We start from the raw sequence: 17,234 nt of genomic DNA on the forward strand, positions 1-17,234 counted from the left end.
AAATTTCTGTAAAATCAGGCCTGAACCAATCTATATGTAGACATTGACTTGGGGAAGTATGTCACCATCTAGCAACACTCATACCTACAACCCAACACATTTTTTCTTTGGAATTCAAAAAGACAATGTTTCACTTATTTGCAGTAAATAAGATATTGACATTTTAAGTTAGTTCTCCATTTGTTGTGTTAAAACAATAAATTGCGATTCCGATTTTGCAAACTGGTTGTGTTGTGTTTGTCTGTGATCGAATCAATACTTGGATTGGTTTGGTAAACCCAGTGTATTTTAAAGCATCAGAGTGTGTCAGCTTAGTGTCACGGCAGTCTATATTTTCAAGTCAGACGCTTTTTAATTGAATTTAACTGGAGCGAGACAAGATGGGTAAATATAAGCCATATGTTCTTTGCACCTTATTTGCTGTCGGTGGTGATTTCTAATAATGTCTTTTATGCTCTTCTGGGGGTTGAGCAAACCGCTTCGACTCTTTCTATTCATGTTCCTGATGATAAAGCAAAGTCATTTAATTAAACATTTCAAAAGCGAGAAGACCTTGAGGTTGTAGAGCAACGGCGAATCCTTGGGAAAATAATATACAACGAAACTTTTCATTTCTCGTCTGGAAGTCTTGCCGTGGATCTGACCTTTGAGACCATTCTTAGTTCTTTTAAAAACGTCATAGAGTCACATCAAGTACAAACCAAACAGTGTCTTGGTAACTGAGTGTTTTCGATACTACTAGCCTGAACTGTATCCACATCACGCTAGGCCTGTGAAATTAAAAGCTTTCATCACTTGGCTTGTGTCTTAACCTAAAGGAAGTGACGGTGATGGTTTGATGCTGTGTTCTCTTGCTGTACATAGTGGGCTCAGGATGTTTTGTCTATGTAATGGGTAGATCACACACTATGCAGTGATCATATCGGTGAAGGACATACTTTTTCTGTCTTACGAATACAAAAACATCCCAAGAAAACATAACATAGGATTAAACGTGTGCTTACACCTTACCACATTCGAAGGGTGTCGTCGCTATGCAAGCTAACCTGTCTTGTCGTTCAGGCTACATTGAGGCTTAAGGCTTTTTCAAATCAAAATATCGTTATTTTTATTTGTTTGTTATATTTTACGAGGTGGCTAATTTGTTTGACTTTATACGACGTGTAAGATTATGATTAAAAAGCAGCAATTAAGCCCCACCCCTTACCCCGCCCTTACTGCCAATGACTCAAAAGCAGATCTTACTTGATTGTAGTTACGAATTGTCGTAAAATTGGTCATGTTTACATGAGTTTCACCTATTCGTATCATATGCACTTGTTTTGATATCCGTTTGTGCATGATTGCACATGATTAGTTTTATACTCTCAATTTAAAAAAAGCAAATTAAGCAATTTATGTAACACAGCCGCAAAACTGAGCTAATTTAATAACTTAAATGCTATTATGGCACCTTAATAACACACGGAGAGTGTGAGGTGCAGTCCCACTGGAGCTGTGTTCATTCAGCCCTTTAAGAAGTTCACACGGAGGTTCATTCGGGCTGTGACTGACAGGTCTCGAACCCTGAAACGCTTCCCCTTGATTACAGATTCAGCGGGCCCGAAAGGAAGAGCACAGGGGTCTAAAGTGTCATCCTCCCATTAAGCTCAGCTTGTGTAACCATAATGCGCACAAAATAGCAGTGAGAACACACTCATGCATATGGAAATGAACGGCCATTCATTCATATATCAGCAATACAGACCGGTTCCATCTGAAACACATTAGTATTCTACAGAATGCAAAAGTTAACCGTGGTAGGTTTAAGCAGTGGCATGGACGATTTTATCATTTGTTTAGTCACTTGTTTAATAGCTGTCGAATAGTTGATCACAGTTTGATTGTAGTCATGAGATCAATTTAATAAGATCGATGTGCAGCAAAGCACAAAGCTGGTAAATCTGTTAATCCTATTAACAATAATACACAGATCCACAAAACAATTCAGCTTTGAAAGTGATGGAGTTTTGGTTTGTGAAATAACGTATCTTTTGGCAGATCAAGAACAACCAAATGATTTCAGCAATAATTCTCTATTTTTGCTTTATTATTATGATTATATTATGGCCTCCACACGCATAGCTCTCTTCGCCCGCACCTTTGCAAGCTCATTTGTCAAGGTGGTATTTTGATTGAAGTCATTATTGCTTTCCTTTTGTAAAAGCACGGTAGAGATTAACACTGAAGCATGTTGCATGAGTAGACAAAGCCCCCACAGCCAGTGCTGTGGATTACTGTCAGAACGGAGGTATAGGGAAGACCAGGCAGCCCGTAATTCCTATAGAAAGGTAGACAAACACACAGCCACCGACCCACAACTTGTCCCACTGAGGCCTTTTGTCTTGCCCTCTTTCTTTCTACCCCAGTACCCTGTCAAAACTGATGAGAGTGACACTGATACTGGCTGTTATTTTAAAGAATCATGTTTAACATTTGTTGTTTGTTATTCTCAGATTTGATTTGAGTCGATTTAAAGATATTTCTCCAGAAGATCTCTCTCTACGAATATATGAAATCTGATGTATCAACATGTACCAATGTGACTCATCTATGACCACTGCGGTGGACTTTGGCACTTTATCCATTCATATGTTTGTAAATCCATTCAAATTGATTTTCTATCAGAAGAAATTCAGTAGTTATAAATCAATATCCTTGCCAAAGTTTAATTGCCTAATAAAATAGCCTACATTAGTATTAATATATTATTTTGCAAATATATATTAGATTTTTGCTGTTGTTTTATGTTGTATTGTCGTTTGCCAGCACGGCATGCTCCATGGTTATGTGTGACATGGCTTTCTGAAGTAAAATCTTTATCAAATAGCCATTCTTTGCCTTTGAAAAATGCCAGCCCATTACCTCACGAATGCTTTTGTTGGTGCTTTACAAGAGCGAACAAAAACTGTTATTCAGGAGAAGGCTTTAGATTTTTATTGTTGGTGGAGCTCACGGCGTTATTGTATTAAAAGAGCCATCTGTGCCAGAAACAATGGCTTCAAATTATCTCTGAACACCCAGTGAACAAAATATCAAGCTTTTTCCTTCTCATTATGTTTGGTGGGGGGTTCGTAGACTTGCTATAAGTGACTTTTGTTGTACTTGATGCATTCTTCTTTTGCAATCGTCCCCTTTTCAGATGGTGTGGAGCTGTGGATGGGCTGAGGCGAGGGAAGACGGCCGCGCAGAGCGCGCTCTGACCGGGCGCACGCAGCAAGTGGACGCTGATGGAGCGGCCGCTGGAGGAGAGCGCGCACGGGTAGATGCGCGTGTGACGATCCGCTGTGTCTGTCAAAGTGACTGTAAGTAACTCTGCTGAAAGGTTCGCCCTCTGTCTGCTGTGACAGGAGATTAATTTTATTGCAATACATTTTTTACAATTATAAAATATTGTGGGTTGAATAGTTGTAGGAAGAGCAATTTTCATTTAGGTTGTGTCGTTTTTCATATATGTTGTACTGTGATATACAGTATTTATCTACTTGTTGCCTGTTTTTGAAGATGCGTTTAAATAAAGCAAATATTTGTTTTCTCCACTTGCCTTCATAAAGGTTTTAACTTTCGTTTGTATTGGAGTTACACGTGTTTAATTTGTGCCTACAAACTAACAATATCAAAACAAAGAAGAGAATATTTAGACGCTTAATGTGTTGTAAAAATATAATTTTAAAGTGAAACATCAAACCAAAACATTTCTTTTTTTTGACGTAGATATGCAAAAATCGGTAGATCTTTCTGTTTTATATTAGATACCGTTATCTGATTGAAGTGTATAAATCAGTGTGTTATTTGTCATATTTGGATCTGCAGTCAGCACGGCCTCTAGTGGAGAAATGCCTCTCCCCTCTTTATATGCCTATACCTATTTGTAACTCGTAGCCTAATGTAAGATGATGCGTAATTAAGTAACTGATATTTTTTTTGTTGGTGTAATTGTTTTGCTAGTTTAGTATTTTTATATATGGTAAACGTTTTTATTGAATAAATGCGTTATTTAACGCAAACATGTTTAAAAATCTTTATTAAAACATACAAAGTTACAAGGTATATATTGTAAAATCAATAAAACAAACAAACAAATAAATAAATACATAGAGCAGAGAAAAGGCCATGCAAATCATGATATCCATTGCGCAACTTGCGTGTTTTATGTGTATGATTGTTAGTCATTCATTGGTTTTATAACATACTTTAAGCTCTTTTTTCATTTGTCTGGAAATCTAAATCTTTAAAATCGTAATCATGATTATTATTTTTATTTGCTACATTTGTAAAAAGCAATCTTTATTATTAAAATAGATTTTATTTTTTATTGCGAAGTATTACATTTGTTCAACAAACTCTAACAATTTTAAAGAATTGTGACAATTAACAATTTTGTCAAAGCAAGAGGCACTCTGGGATGTTAGAGATCCCCGCTGTTCTACACATTTCCATAAGAAGATTAGGCACTCAAATGCAGATAGGGAGAGAGAGAGAGCAGTTTACAGATGCATTATAATGGTGCATGCTGCATTGCCATCGTGTTAAAATTCTCACGTTGTAAGTCGCTTAATAGAAGTTTAAGCGAAGTGAGACAAAAAACACGTGGCTGGGACTTATTTACATTTATTTTTAAATGCACCCATCTATTCGTCAACCGTACAAAAATGGATCTCAAATTGTTTTAAATATACACAATCTCTATTTTATATTCTGTATTTTTTGTGTGCATTAAAATATGTGATATAAATGAAATAGGCTTATGATCATGTTTTTATTTATATTATAAAGTTAATTAATATATACAAGGGTGAGGGTATGTGATGGAAATATGTTATAAAGAGCTGTAATCCTCACCACAAGAGGACGCTGTTGAAACATAATAAGATCTATTTTCGTGCCCCCTGAAATAAAAGTGATCCGACGTGTTTATCTGAAAGGAAGCCTGTTTGTATTAGTTTCACTTCTTTTGTCTTGAGTGCCTATATTCAGCTTCTGAAACAGACGGTCAACTTTAAATCAGAACTTTTGTGCAAACAACACGAGTATGGCTACTGCCTGCTTTACCCTGTATGGAGTAGTTTAACTTTTTTCTGTTTCAAAGTGTACGATTGTAAGAAAAATGTGCTGCTGCTAATGCTTTCATTTTATTTTGAGGAGGGTTCATCCGAATTATTTTGCCACTCTTCACTAAGTGAATTACAACAACTCACATGGTCGGGAAAGTCAGCTTTTGTACGGCTTTTGTTCGGCGTGATGTAATGACAACAATAGAAACAAAACTATTTTGTGATGAAGGGTCCTCTATTTTTCTTTCACAGTATTAAGCCAGCTTATTTAAAAATAAACACAGAAAGAAGATTGTTAATGTGATTTGATATAAAAATACTAAAATCAACAGAAACTATAATAATAGTAATATAATAATAATTAAACTAAATTGCGATAATGTAAAAGCCTATTTTGACAACCAGTATTTCGATATTTTATTTAAAGTTCCTAAGGGTATAAGACAAGTGACTTCACGGGCCATGTAAACATTTACTAATCCATTTCTTGTAACAGTCCAGTTAAAACTACATAATTATAATTATAATCTCTGTATAAAAAACGTTTTTTGAACAGAAAGCACACACCATGAAAAATTACCCATGTTTGTTATTTAAATCTTCAGATCACATGTCTGTGTGTAATATAGTTTCATTAGAAAGCCATTTGTGTGAAATGTTCTCACTTGAGTTGTTGCACTGATAGCACACACACACCGTTCATTGGTGGAGAAGCGCTCTGCGCTGCACTGCTGACCGCCGCTAACCCCGCCCCTTTATGTAAATCAAAAAGACACACAGTCGTCGCCGAAGGAGCAGACTCGCTCTGATTGGTCAGCGACAAACCCATTTATATTCGCTGACAGGCGCTCTATGAATGGTTGTCTATTAACTTGTTCAAAAAGTATTAGGAGTTGACAAGGGCTCTGGCGAGGAGGGAAACCGAGTTTGTGTTGATTCTTCAAGAGTGAGAAAAGAAGTTTGTGGGCACAACAGGACCTAAGAGTAGCCTACCTACTTCCACAGCAAAGTTACCAGAACTGGTAAGGTAACTTCGGCAACCACAAATTTGGACTTTGTTTTTTGTTTTGTTTTTACCACTGGCGAGGAAGACTTCAAGAAAATCGTTTTAAATGTACAACATGATGGAAACCGAGCTGAAGCCCCCGGCCTCTCAGCCCAACGCGGGGGGCACGGGTAACACCAACTCTTCAGGAAACAACCAGAAAAACAGCCCGGACCGGGTCAAGAGACCCATGAACGCCTTCATGGTGTGGTCGAGGGGACAGAGGAGGAAAATGGCACAGGAGAACCCCAAAATGCACAATTCGGAAATAAGCAAACGACTCGGGGCCGAGTGGAAACTTCTGTCCGAAAGCGAGAAGCGACCATTTATCGACGAAGCCAAGCGCCTTCGGGCGCTCCACATGAAAGAGCACCCGGATTACAAATACAGACCCCGGAGAAAAACCAAGACCCTGATGAAGAAGGACAAATACACCCTGCCGGGTGGACTTCTGGCGCCGGGTGGGAATGCCATGGGTGCCGGTGTAGGTGCTGGTTTGGGCGGTGGGGTCAACCAGAGGATGGACAGCTACGCTCACATGAACGGCTGGACCAACGGAGGCTACGGCATGATGCAAGACCAGCTTGGTTACCCGCAGCACCCGGGGCTGAACGCGCACAACACGGCGCAGATGCAGTCCATGCACCGCTACGACATGAGCGCGCTCCAGTACAACTCCATGACCAACTCGCAGACGTACATGAACGGCTCACCCACCTACAGCATGTCCTATTCGCAGCAGGGCACGCCGGGAATGACGCTGAGTTCCATGGGCTCGGTGGTGAAGTCCGAGTCCAGTTCAAGTCCTCCGGTGGTCACGTCGTCCTCTCACTCCCGAGCCGGACAGTGTCAAACGGGGGACCTGCGGGACATGATCAGTATGTACCTGCCCGGGGCGGAAGTCCAGGAGCAGAATGCCCAGAGCAGACTGCATATGTCCCAACATTACCAGAGCGCACCTGTGCCCGGCACGACGATTAACGGCACGATTCCCTTATCGCATATGTAAATGAACTTTTTTAAACTGCTGGACTCCTTCGGACTATTTTTGTACAGAACACTTTGGGGAGGGAAAAGTTGTAAAGAGCTCAAGGAAAGAACACAAAACTTTTGCTTTATTTAAAGAGGAACGGTAGGAACTCACGGTTTTTCGTTCTCTTTCCTTTTTTTAATCCCACAAGGTGTGTGAGATTTGGAAAGTGGAAATGGAGGAGCGTAAATCAAATGTTTTATTATTGCAATCGATTTTTTTGTACAGTATTTATCAAAGAAACATAATAACAGCCAGATGTAATGTTTGTCAAAAGCAGGAGGTTGCGTTTTTACAAAAGCTATTGTGCAAAAAAAAAGATGGCAGAACTGATGTTTAGTTGAGAATGCTCCAGAATTCTGCAAACTTTAAAATGAAAGGACTGAAAAAGAGCTTCTTATTGAAGGTACACGTAAAAAAAAATCATCATTGTTATTATTATATTATTATTATTAGTTCTAAATGAGAGAACAACAAACCAAGGCACTCTCGCAGGTTAGATCTTTTATTTTATTTTCATTTTTCGGTCTCCCACTCTTCATCTGTTAAGTAAATGAAGTTTGTGTTCTTTATTTTCTCATGGTTTGTAAATTTTTTGTATATTTACTGTGATATTTTAAGTTTTTATTTTAAAACTTTCATTTTTCGTAGTTGTATTTTAAAATGTGGCCTGTACGCAGTTGCCAACGCTCCATGTATATATATTTTAACTAATAACATTATAACAGTTACAATCTGAGTTTTTTTTCAATATGCAGTTTGAAATGAATAAATTTTGGAAATTTGGATATTTGAAATTGTTTCTGGTTTTGATTTGATTTATCATATTAATCAATATTCAAGTTCTTGGGTTTTCCTATCTAGATTTATTTCTGTTATTCATTTTAAAAAGAAATTCAAATCAATTAGCACTCAAACATTGAAATGCAATTAAAAATAGCAAAATGGAATTGATAATTTTACATAAACAACATATTATTTGCATGATACAATGTATTTGTTTGAAGATGACACACATGGGGTGCAGTTCTTAGAAAGTAAGTATTGGAGTATCTTATCTGCATGTGCACCATTCATGACAGTGTTTTTTCTTTCGTTGTTTAATTCAAACAAAGGAAAGGCGAGACGTTAAATAAACTTAGAAGTGCACATCACGTTAACTCCGTTTCTGTTTTTTAGTGAAAACGAAGAAACTGATGCGACACCACAGCGTTTAAGTTTCTTGCCTGTAAATCTCTACACTGCTGGGGGAGATAAATCGTCCCAAACGAAATGAAGACGCACGTCAAGGTAGTCATTTCATGTTATTTATTTTATTTTTCATTATCAAATTTTTCTCTACGACTGCAAACATTTCCAAAGACTGCTTTTTTTTGTGCGCGCAAAGATATCGTTTTTTTGAGTGGAAGAATATTGTCAATTAATATAAATTGTATTTATTATAACCTAATAACATCATATTATAATAAAATTAGCATGGAGTTAATAATATTATTACAAATAAATTATAGGCTTACATCCACAATTAAATAAATATGATTATTAAATATTGTTCTGTGTTATGAATATATTTAAGACAATTCACATTTATTTGATATGTATTTGTAGCTTTCTAATAAAAAGCAAAGTATAGTTGTAAGCTTTTAATATATTACTGTTGCGCCCTGAACATGAGACTGACTTTGTGTTTTACAGAATAAAAGAAATGAACGGGAACAGTGCATATTCGCATCGCGTGTCAGACAGTCCCACAGCTCTGATGAATGACTTGATATTAATGTTGATGTATTAAAATGCTTGTTTAATATTTGGAAACACAAATGAGAGCCGCAGGGCACGAATTTTCACTCTCATGTGTCAGTCGGGGTTGTTTGAATCAAGCTGATGATAAGACTATGCAGGTGATTTGTGTGAAGTTTAAAGGCTGAAGGGTGTCAGGATATTTTGCTGTTTTGTGGTAGTAGATCAGTCCGTGTTCTTGCCAAGGCACCGATGCATCCATTACAGAAGGTCTCGGGGGAGAAGGGCTCACATTAAGCGCTAAATGAATATTTGACGAGGTCTCATTCCGACAAACGTGTCCCTGCCGGACTCTCAAAGGGTCAGGGAGCACTGCTTGAATCCATTATTTATACAAGCACAGGAATTGGTTGTAATGGCTGAATCTGTCGGATAAACTGGCAATTTAAGGCTGGATATGAGTGGATAGGGCACGCATGTAACGCATAGGGAAAATGAGGGTTTGGTTCAAAGTAAAACCAGATCACTTAAATATAGAGTTTTGATGAAATTGTTTTTTTTTGGAAGGGTTAAGGTCTTTCACACATCTACTTTAAAAAAAGCCTTATTTCTGATTTCAACTGATTACAAGTTTCTAATATTCTTCCACTGTTGATCGAAAACAACTATGATGCTGTTAACAAACATTTCTCTGATAATTTATAAATACGTTTGAACCAAGTGTATAAAAAAGATTTGCTTATTTTGCTTATTGTAAGTATTTATTTCGCTGACACTGTCTATGGAGAATGCGAGAGAAATGCAAGTAGGCCTATCTGTAATAACAATAATACGATTTTTCCACAAGTGTTGAGAGCTTGGATACAGGCACTTCGGCGTGTTTTTTGTCGTGTTCACAAACGGCTTTGATGCATTAGCAGATATCTGTAGATCAACAGGTGGGAAGCGCTGAATTCTACTTTACTCAAAACTCTCGTTTAACCCCGCGATAAGAGCGGTGAATAAAACGAGCCCTGTGTGGAAATCTGAACTGACAGCATCAAGGTTTTTATCACAAATGAATATTTTTCAAAAATATTGAATCGTTCTCACGATTAGGCCTTAAACATAGTAAACTAACTTGTCCTTGAAATATTTTATTGATTAAGAGTATCGGGGTTTTTGTGATAAACAAAAGTCTGCAGAGTGCCCACGTCATTATCATGTGGGCAAATAGTGATTGATTATATTTACACTTTGGTGATTTAAACCTTATTTAGTACAGTCACTACAGTATAGCGATATGATCTAACCAATAAGAATAGACAAACAATAAATTTTAAATATTGCTACCACTACTACTGCAACTACTGTAAATTATTAATGAGTTTATTCGTATTAATATTAGGCTATACAACTATTTTAATCATAATATACATGTCACAAGAGCTACATCAAATATATTAAACTCATAAATTGCAGACATTTATGCTTCTCTCTTTGTTTTTGTAAACTGGTGTTTGTTGGCTCTGATAATAAATGGATGGAGGCGAGAGAAAACTATTTGGAGAAAGTATGAGTTGTTTTTTCTGACCGTTTTAACGGGAGGGGGTCTGTGATGGTGGGGGATTGAGCATTGTGAGATGGGCTGAATTGAGAACTGTCAGAGATGTCTCTCATTGGGTGAATGATCCAGTGCAGGTGCAGGGAAACAGGGGGATGGGGGTCTCAATAAGACCACACACTGTCAGCCAGCACCACATCAGTTCCATGCCTTCAGCCGAACCAAGCCTGAGCAGAAACAGCAATACATTTGCATATTTAAATTTGATTTTAACAACGTTTGCTGCCATAACCGACATAACCTAACAGTTAAACATATTATGTGTGTGTGTGTGTGTGTGTGTAACCATGAGTAATACTGTGTGAAATCCATGTGTAGCTATCAATGTACAGTTTGTCATCCTTCTTTGTCATAAAGAGTTTGGCCCATAACTTCAAATCTTCCAAAATCTGACAGGAGCTTGTCATCATTTTCAACCATGCCAGTATTTTATTGTCTGTATTTGTTGTGCGAAGTTACTTTTAAGTCAGATCTTTCGTGTGTGCAAACGTCTGCATCCCACCGCACCGTAGTAGAATGCGTAATACACTTATTAGTATTATCCAACATGCCTTTAATTGTTGTCATGCTGTTTATTTATGCATCGTTTGACTTTGTCATATCTAATTATAATAATTATTAAATAAATAATTCTTTTTTACAACTGTAAGTGTACACGTTATTCATGACTGCATTATCAGAAGAATGTAAATCACTGTGTGTTAATGTATAAATAACGCTAGATCAGACCCGACATGGAGAGTGCAGAATAATGCAAGAAGTGGAGATTTAAATATTGCAATTAGTAAAAAATGTGTTACATTTATATTGTCAGTATATCAATGCAACTCTTCTGTATAATTATGGACATTCGGACACTTGCGTTTTACTGTCATTTATTATAGTCTCACTCTTTTATTCTAACGGTCTTCATTATTGGCTTTCTAGTATTGTAAATTTAATTTTTGACATTTCATTTTATTTATTTGCTTTTGGGCTTAACTGTAATAGTTGCAATGCTTATACAATTATTTCGTTTTTGCGCAATTAATGAAAAGTTAAAAATCGTATTTTTCCAAAAGCTGAAAATGAGTAGAAGTCTACATTTGGATCACATCTCCAATAAAGCTACATCAGTTCATGCAATTCAGTATCATAATGCGCAGCAACAGGTTAGCCATGCAAAGAGATGCGAGTATTTCAGCCCACGCTTTCATCAATCGCTGCTTTTATAAGTCAGATCAGTCATCGGATTCAGTGCGATTTTATGCACCAATGAGTCTCATACAATGAGATAGAGGGGGATTGGAGCTACTTGTGTGATAGACTAGTATAATTAAAGTATTTTCCAAAGCATTTTAAAATAAACAAACAAAAAATATTTTCCATATATGAATAATTTTGCAGCCGTTATAAATCTGCTCAGATGCAAAACTTAAAAGAAAACCACTTGCTTTGTTATTTATAGAGTAGGCATGTCTAGAGTGGTGCATTTATTTGTGTTAATGTGATCTGAATTATATATTTACGAATATTGCGTTTTGAAAAAAAAGTGTCATAATGAAAAATATGAATTATTCAAAAATATTGTTAGGCAAACAATTTGACATAAAGCTCTCTTTCATGGTTTCTTTGCCTCCGGGTCTCACTATACAGATTGTATTCAAATCTATTGGTTATTCATATTTCTTAAATCGCCATGTAAATCTTTATATCGCACTGTGTGAATGATTCATCTTCAGCAGAATCTGTTTTATTTTTTACTTTCCCAGCATTGGGTTGTAGGCTGTTCTGAGGTTGTCATTGGCTGACCCCTCAGAAACAGCAGAGCATTGTTCTCCTCATTTCAAGCTTCACTTGTACATGGTCTATATGTTGATTAATGGCACAAAAAGCAACTGGGTCACCCTTTTCTAAAAGATTATATTCAACGTCAATTACACAATTTGCATATATTATTTGTGGGTTTGTTTAAAGTTATAAGGCTTTTTTGCACACAATCTTCAAAATTCCTCAACTAAAAATGGCACGAGTGGACTGGCAAATAATTGCGCAGGGAAATAATGTATTATTGAGATTATGCACAAGGCTAATTTTAATGTTCAGTTATGAGCCAACCAGACGTATGTGTGCTTTCAGAAGAAAAGGTTTACAAAAGTTTGTCTGGTCTCTGAATGGGCCCCTCAACTAGCCCATTATGTTTCTCTGGTCACCCCCGTGTCATCTGAATGGAACGCGTGGGCTTGTTGACAACTAATTTTCTCAAAATGTTCACATCTGCGTGGCCCCTCCTGTATCTAAATTGTGTCGTGATTTTGATTATAACTCGCAACTCTTTAAACAATTCATCGATTTAAACTTTTCGATTAAAATTCGATTTGATTTTGCCCAGGTACGGTACTATTTTACTGCTATTATCCACTCAACATTTACGATCGAAGCCCGTAAAACGAAATCTCTAAACTATTTAAATACTGACACAAGTATTAAATACCAAGCCTAACATTATTTTTAAGTCAATTTTTTTATAAAAATAAAATAAAAGGGACAGAATTAATAGTTTTCCCTTTATCTTTTGTGTAGTCGTATGGTTATTGAACTGTTTTTCTCGATATTAGTCTTCTGTTCTTTATTTTGAATGGTTGGCCTGCATATTCGTTATTACTCATCTTTTTAAGTATTTGAATGAGTTTTAATTTTTAGTTCGTTGATTTGCTTTGTGTTTGTTGTTGCCTTTTTCATAGACCAAAAATGTAAACATTTTATTTCAGCGTTGACCAAATTTATCTCGCGTTTATTTTGAAAATCAAATGATGATTTACAATGTCTGTCTGCACGAGTAATTAATACTCAAGTCTTGTTAGTGGGTCTAAACTCTTTGAATGGCCCCCATGCGCTCTCGTCAGAGACCCCACAGGAATGTAAAGGGCTTGTTTCCCTTTCGTTCAGACCCCAGAACCAACTCAAGCGTTCAACTGTAAGTGACGGAACGCAACGCTTTAAATAGGACAAGCACGCATCACAATCAAACGACAGTCTGAATTAAGCGCGTTTGTTGCTACTTGGGCATCGGGTTTCGTTTACTTTTAATTTTCCCATACGAATGCGTGTTAATACACATGCTATTAACACACACACACAATGAATTGCACAAATTGAATGCATGATTTTAACCAAAAAGATTTTTCAATACCTGATGTAGTAAAAATCGAATGATGAGATCAACAGTGTGTTGTGAGTTAAAAGAGGGTGTTGTTGGTTATATGAGAGATGGTGAAGGGTGTGCTGCCGGGTAAGGCCATTTGATTGTAAATAAGAGAGTTCACACGCCGATCGAGTGACTAGAGGAACAGGCAAACCATTTGAATCAGGTGCCTATCTCCCTATCGAGGAGATCAGAGCTCAGCCAAATGACATCTCTCTCTGAAAAGCCAATCTAGTCGCGGGATGAGATTTCACTGTCTTTGCGCTCAACCTGCCCGATTAACATAAGAAACAAAGAGGGTCCCATTAAAACATGCAACAGTTGGTGGGCAGTTATGGCACCAGGCCTATGTGCCAACAACCCAATGCTGGGCTCCCAATGAGCGATTCTCTCCGAAACAAAGCCGGACTTGCAATCACTGCGTATTGATTTATTGATATCAGCTTGCAAGTCGCATATACAAGTTGTGTTTATATAATTCATGATTATTAACAATAATAATATGTACAATGTGCAAGGTACATAAATGAATGACATGGCGCTCTATGTATATTTAATGTAATTATAGTAGTATAATAATACAATTTCTGTCATTATGTATTTATCCTCATGTCTCTTCTGTTGAACACAAAAGAAGAAATTTTAAGAAATTTCTCAGTGATTTTGTGTCTGTGCAGTGGAAGTTACTGTAATATGTGGTTACCAACGTTCTTCAAAATATCTTCTTTTGTGTTCTGCAGAAGAATGAAAGTCATATGGGTTTAAAAACACCTAATTTGGTGAATAAATTATACATTTTCTTTTTTTCTTTTTTGTGTGTCAACGTATTTAAATTTGTTAGAATTTTCATAAAACACATTGCTAACAACAGTATTTTTCCTGATAGTTATATTTGATAATAAACTAGAAAATTATCTAAAAAGCGAATAATATTATTTAAAAAAGCTATGAATAATAAATATTTATTTTATTAAATTCTTCTTTATTTACGTGACTAACAGGGAGAATAAAATGCAATTATTGCTTGCTTGTTTATTTGATCTGAGAACCTGTTGAACGTTCCCCATGCCAAGAAAAACTAGCAGACCTGTTTATTTGTGTATTGATTATGTTGTTTTGCTATGTTTGGAATATGACAGGGTACCAATTAACATCTTTTTGAATTGCACCTGCCAACATGAAGTTCATAAATCGAAATAAAAGTGTAAGAACGCTTTTTGATTTTATTTTACTATATTACATGGTCATATCATATCCCGACTTGGGAATGGATTGTCAATTTGTTTCACTCTTGAAATGACAGTAATTGTGTATTACGGTGAGCTTGCTCTCAACATGAAGTCAGTACTTCTGTGGATTAGATTCATTCATAAAACCCATGTACAGATTAAGAAGAAAGACGCTAATGAATGTTTTGTTGGAGGGTTAATGAATGCCTGTGCATGGGTTAGGCAACCCTGGGTTCCCCGTCTATACAACAGCAAGTCTACAAACACTTAACCTTGTGTACATTTTTAATTACCTTATAACCTCTCAGTATTGTCAAGGAATACTGAAAATTCATCCTTGAGTCTTTTCCGTTTTCGGAAACAAAATCAGTGTTGAAAAAAGTTTATTCTGACAGTTGAAAAATAATCTAATAAATAACTCAAAACTGCAAGTATAACATTTGGTCAATGTTGTATTTCATATGGTTCTACTTATTAATATACCTTTTCTGAAGTTGTAAATCATTTTTGATGTTTTGTTCCTCTTGTGTCAACCTCTGTATCATTGCTTGGCAGATTATTGTAAAGTTTGCATCCCCTTTTCAGCCTAAGTAGGATAAGCATGGAGTGGCCTGTCACCGTGGAAACTGCCAGAACAATTCAGTTGAAGTTTGAAGAGGTCAGCTTGCAGGGTCAACAACCCCTGCCTCTGCCTGTGCCAGCTTCTGTTGAGTCTGGGACATTTCGGGGGAGCGCTAGCTCAACCTAACCCTGGGTGGTAGGCAATTCTAAGACTGATATAAATTTTTTGAGTCAGTTTGCGGCCTAGGCTCTCCAGGTGGCCTGCGAAATCGATTTTAACCCCGTGACCCTGTCTTGGAGAAGCATAGTTGACAACCTGGGTGTGAATTTAGCTGGGCCTGACAGATCTGCTGCTCTAAGAGTAAAGAGGGTTTGAGAGATTCATCTCCTCGACTATGAAATCGAAGTGGTTATTATAACCTTATTAGAAGTATGAATGGTTGACATCAACTTGTGACTAAATGTTTTCAGCCTTACAAAATGTATGAACCCAAAAGCAATGTATGTCTGAAATCTCATGACAATTCGTGACCAGTTCCCAAACATTTCCCAACCACGTTATCATCTTGGACCAATGGAAGGCAGTCAAGTTTTTAACAATAGGACGTTTCAAACACAATCTTCTCACTGCAAATAACACAAATAAAGTTTTTAGGAATGAACGAGAGCGTAACGTAATTGAATGCAACACAACATAACATAGCTTAACGTATATATGATAGGCCGCATTTCAGCGCCCGGATGAAGGATTCGTGTCTTCTCACTTTCAACAAGGCCAAACTACACGTGGCCTTGAAAATCTGAGTCAACTTGCTCAGTGATTTGAAATGATTTCAGCCGGTCACAGGGGAGATGGTGCGATCAAAGGACAGACTCACCACACAGATCACAGCCCGGACTCCTCTCTCAGGGGCCGATTCCATCTGTCACATTTAACAGACTGGGGCTGTCTGGTGGGCACTCAGCGAGCAAGTGAGGAGTGTGGCAAGCGCGTGCCAGATTGTTGCTGATTGTATTTGATTGCATTTGAGTGCAGCTTTGCCGATGGGTCTAAGAGCTGGTATCATCCCACTCTTGTCACATCACGGTGGAAAAAAAGGGAAACACTGCTCAGAAACGTTGGACCCCTTTGGTAAGTCTTAGGGAGAAAAAAGTATTCTGTTATCTGGAGAAGATAATACTCAGAGAATGCTCGCTGTGGATTGCTGATGTGGTTATGACAGAAGTGAACCGTGATATACTCATAGCTTGGGTGCAGAACATCTCGGGTGCTCTCTTTACTCCTGTTAGGAGTTCAAGCTGTTATTACAGCGTCAGGGAACTCGTTCGTGGCTGAAATGTGTGACAGAATGTTTGCTGGGTGTGTGAGCGTGTAGGTTTGTTTACCGCAGCATAATGGCACCTTCGCCACCATTTTTTGATTCATTAGACATACCTATGAGTGAAACCTACACTTTGCTGTCCGGCCTTACTTTGTTCATTTTGAAGGTAAACATTTTATCAAGGTTAAAAATTGTAAGGTGGCCTCCAATTGCCTTCCCTTTTTATCGCTTCAGTTGGTGTCGATGTTCAAAAATATGAGTACTTAGATTTTTGAGATCTTTATAGACTTGTGTGAGCTTTGACTCTTTTGTTTCCATAACACATTTATCTGAAAGGTCAACATGAATTAACGTTCACAAGCAATTTTACTTCCACTCTTATTTTTGAATGAAATGTTCAATGAGAAAAATACTATATGGACTGGAT

The 17,234-nt window shown here is 37.2% G+C and overlaps 1 protein-coding gene and 1 long non-coding RNA gene across 5 annotated transcripts in view; both read left to right on the top strand.

Moving 5' to 3' along the window:
- Positions 1-17,234, top strand: part of LOC130429804 (uncharacterized) — a 112,715-nt gene that overhangs the window by 79,676 nt on the left and 15,805 nt on the right. For all 4 annotated transcript variants that reach the window (XR_008907692.1, XR_008907691.1, XR_008907693.1 and 1 more), the window contains exons 2-3: positions 3,182-3,344; positions 8,348-8,458. This is a non-coding gene — a long non-coding RNA (uncharacterized LOC130429804). The remainder of the gene's footprint in view (positions 1-3,181; positions 3,345-8,347; positions 8,459-17,234) is intronic.
- sox2 (SRY-box transcription factor 2) lies at positions 5,914-7,958 on the top strand. Its single transcript, XM_056758595.1, has one exon. The coding sequence runs from the start codon at positions 6,206-6,208 to the stop codon at positions 7,145-7,147; it is 942 nt and encodes a 313-aa protein (XP_056614573.1). The 5' UTR covers positions 5,914-6,205; the 3' UTR covers positions 7,148-7,958.

This window comes from Triplophysa dalaica, chromosome 10 (assembly GCF_015846415.1).
Source record: "Triplophysa dalaica isolate WHDGS20190420 chromosome 10, ASM1584641v1, whole genome shotgun sequence".
NCBI classification, from domain to species: Eukaryota; Metazoa; Chordata; class Actinopteri; order Cypriniformes; family Nemacheilidae; genus Triplophysa; species Triplophysa dalaica.

What these genes read in the sequence shown, in the direction of transcription:
- sox2 (XM_056758595.1), top strand. Translation starts at nt 6,206, where the DNA reads ATGTACAACATGATGGAAACCGAGCTGAAGCCCCCGGCCTCTCAGCCC.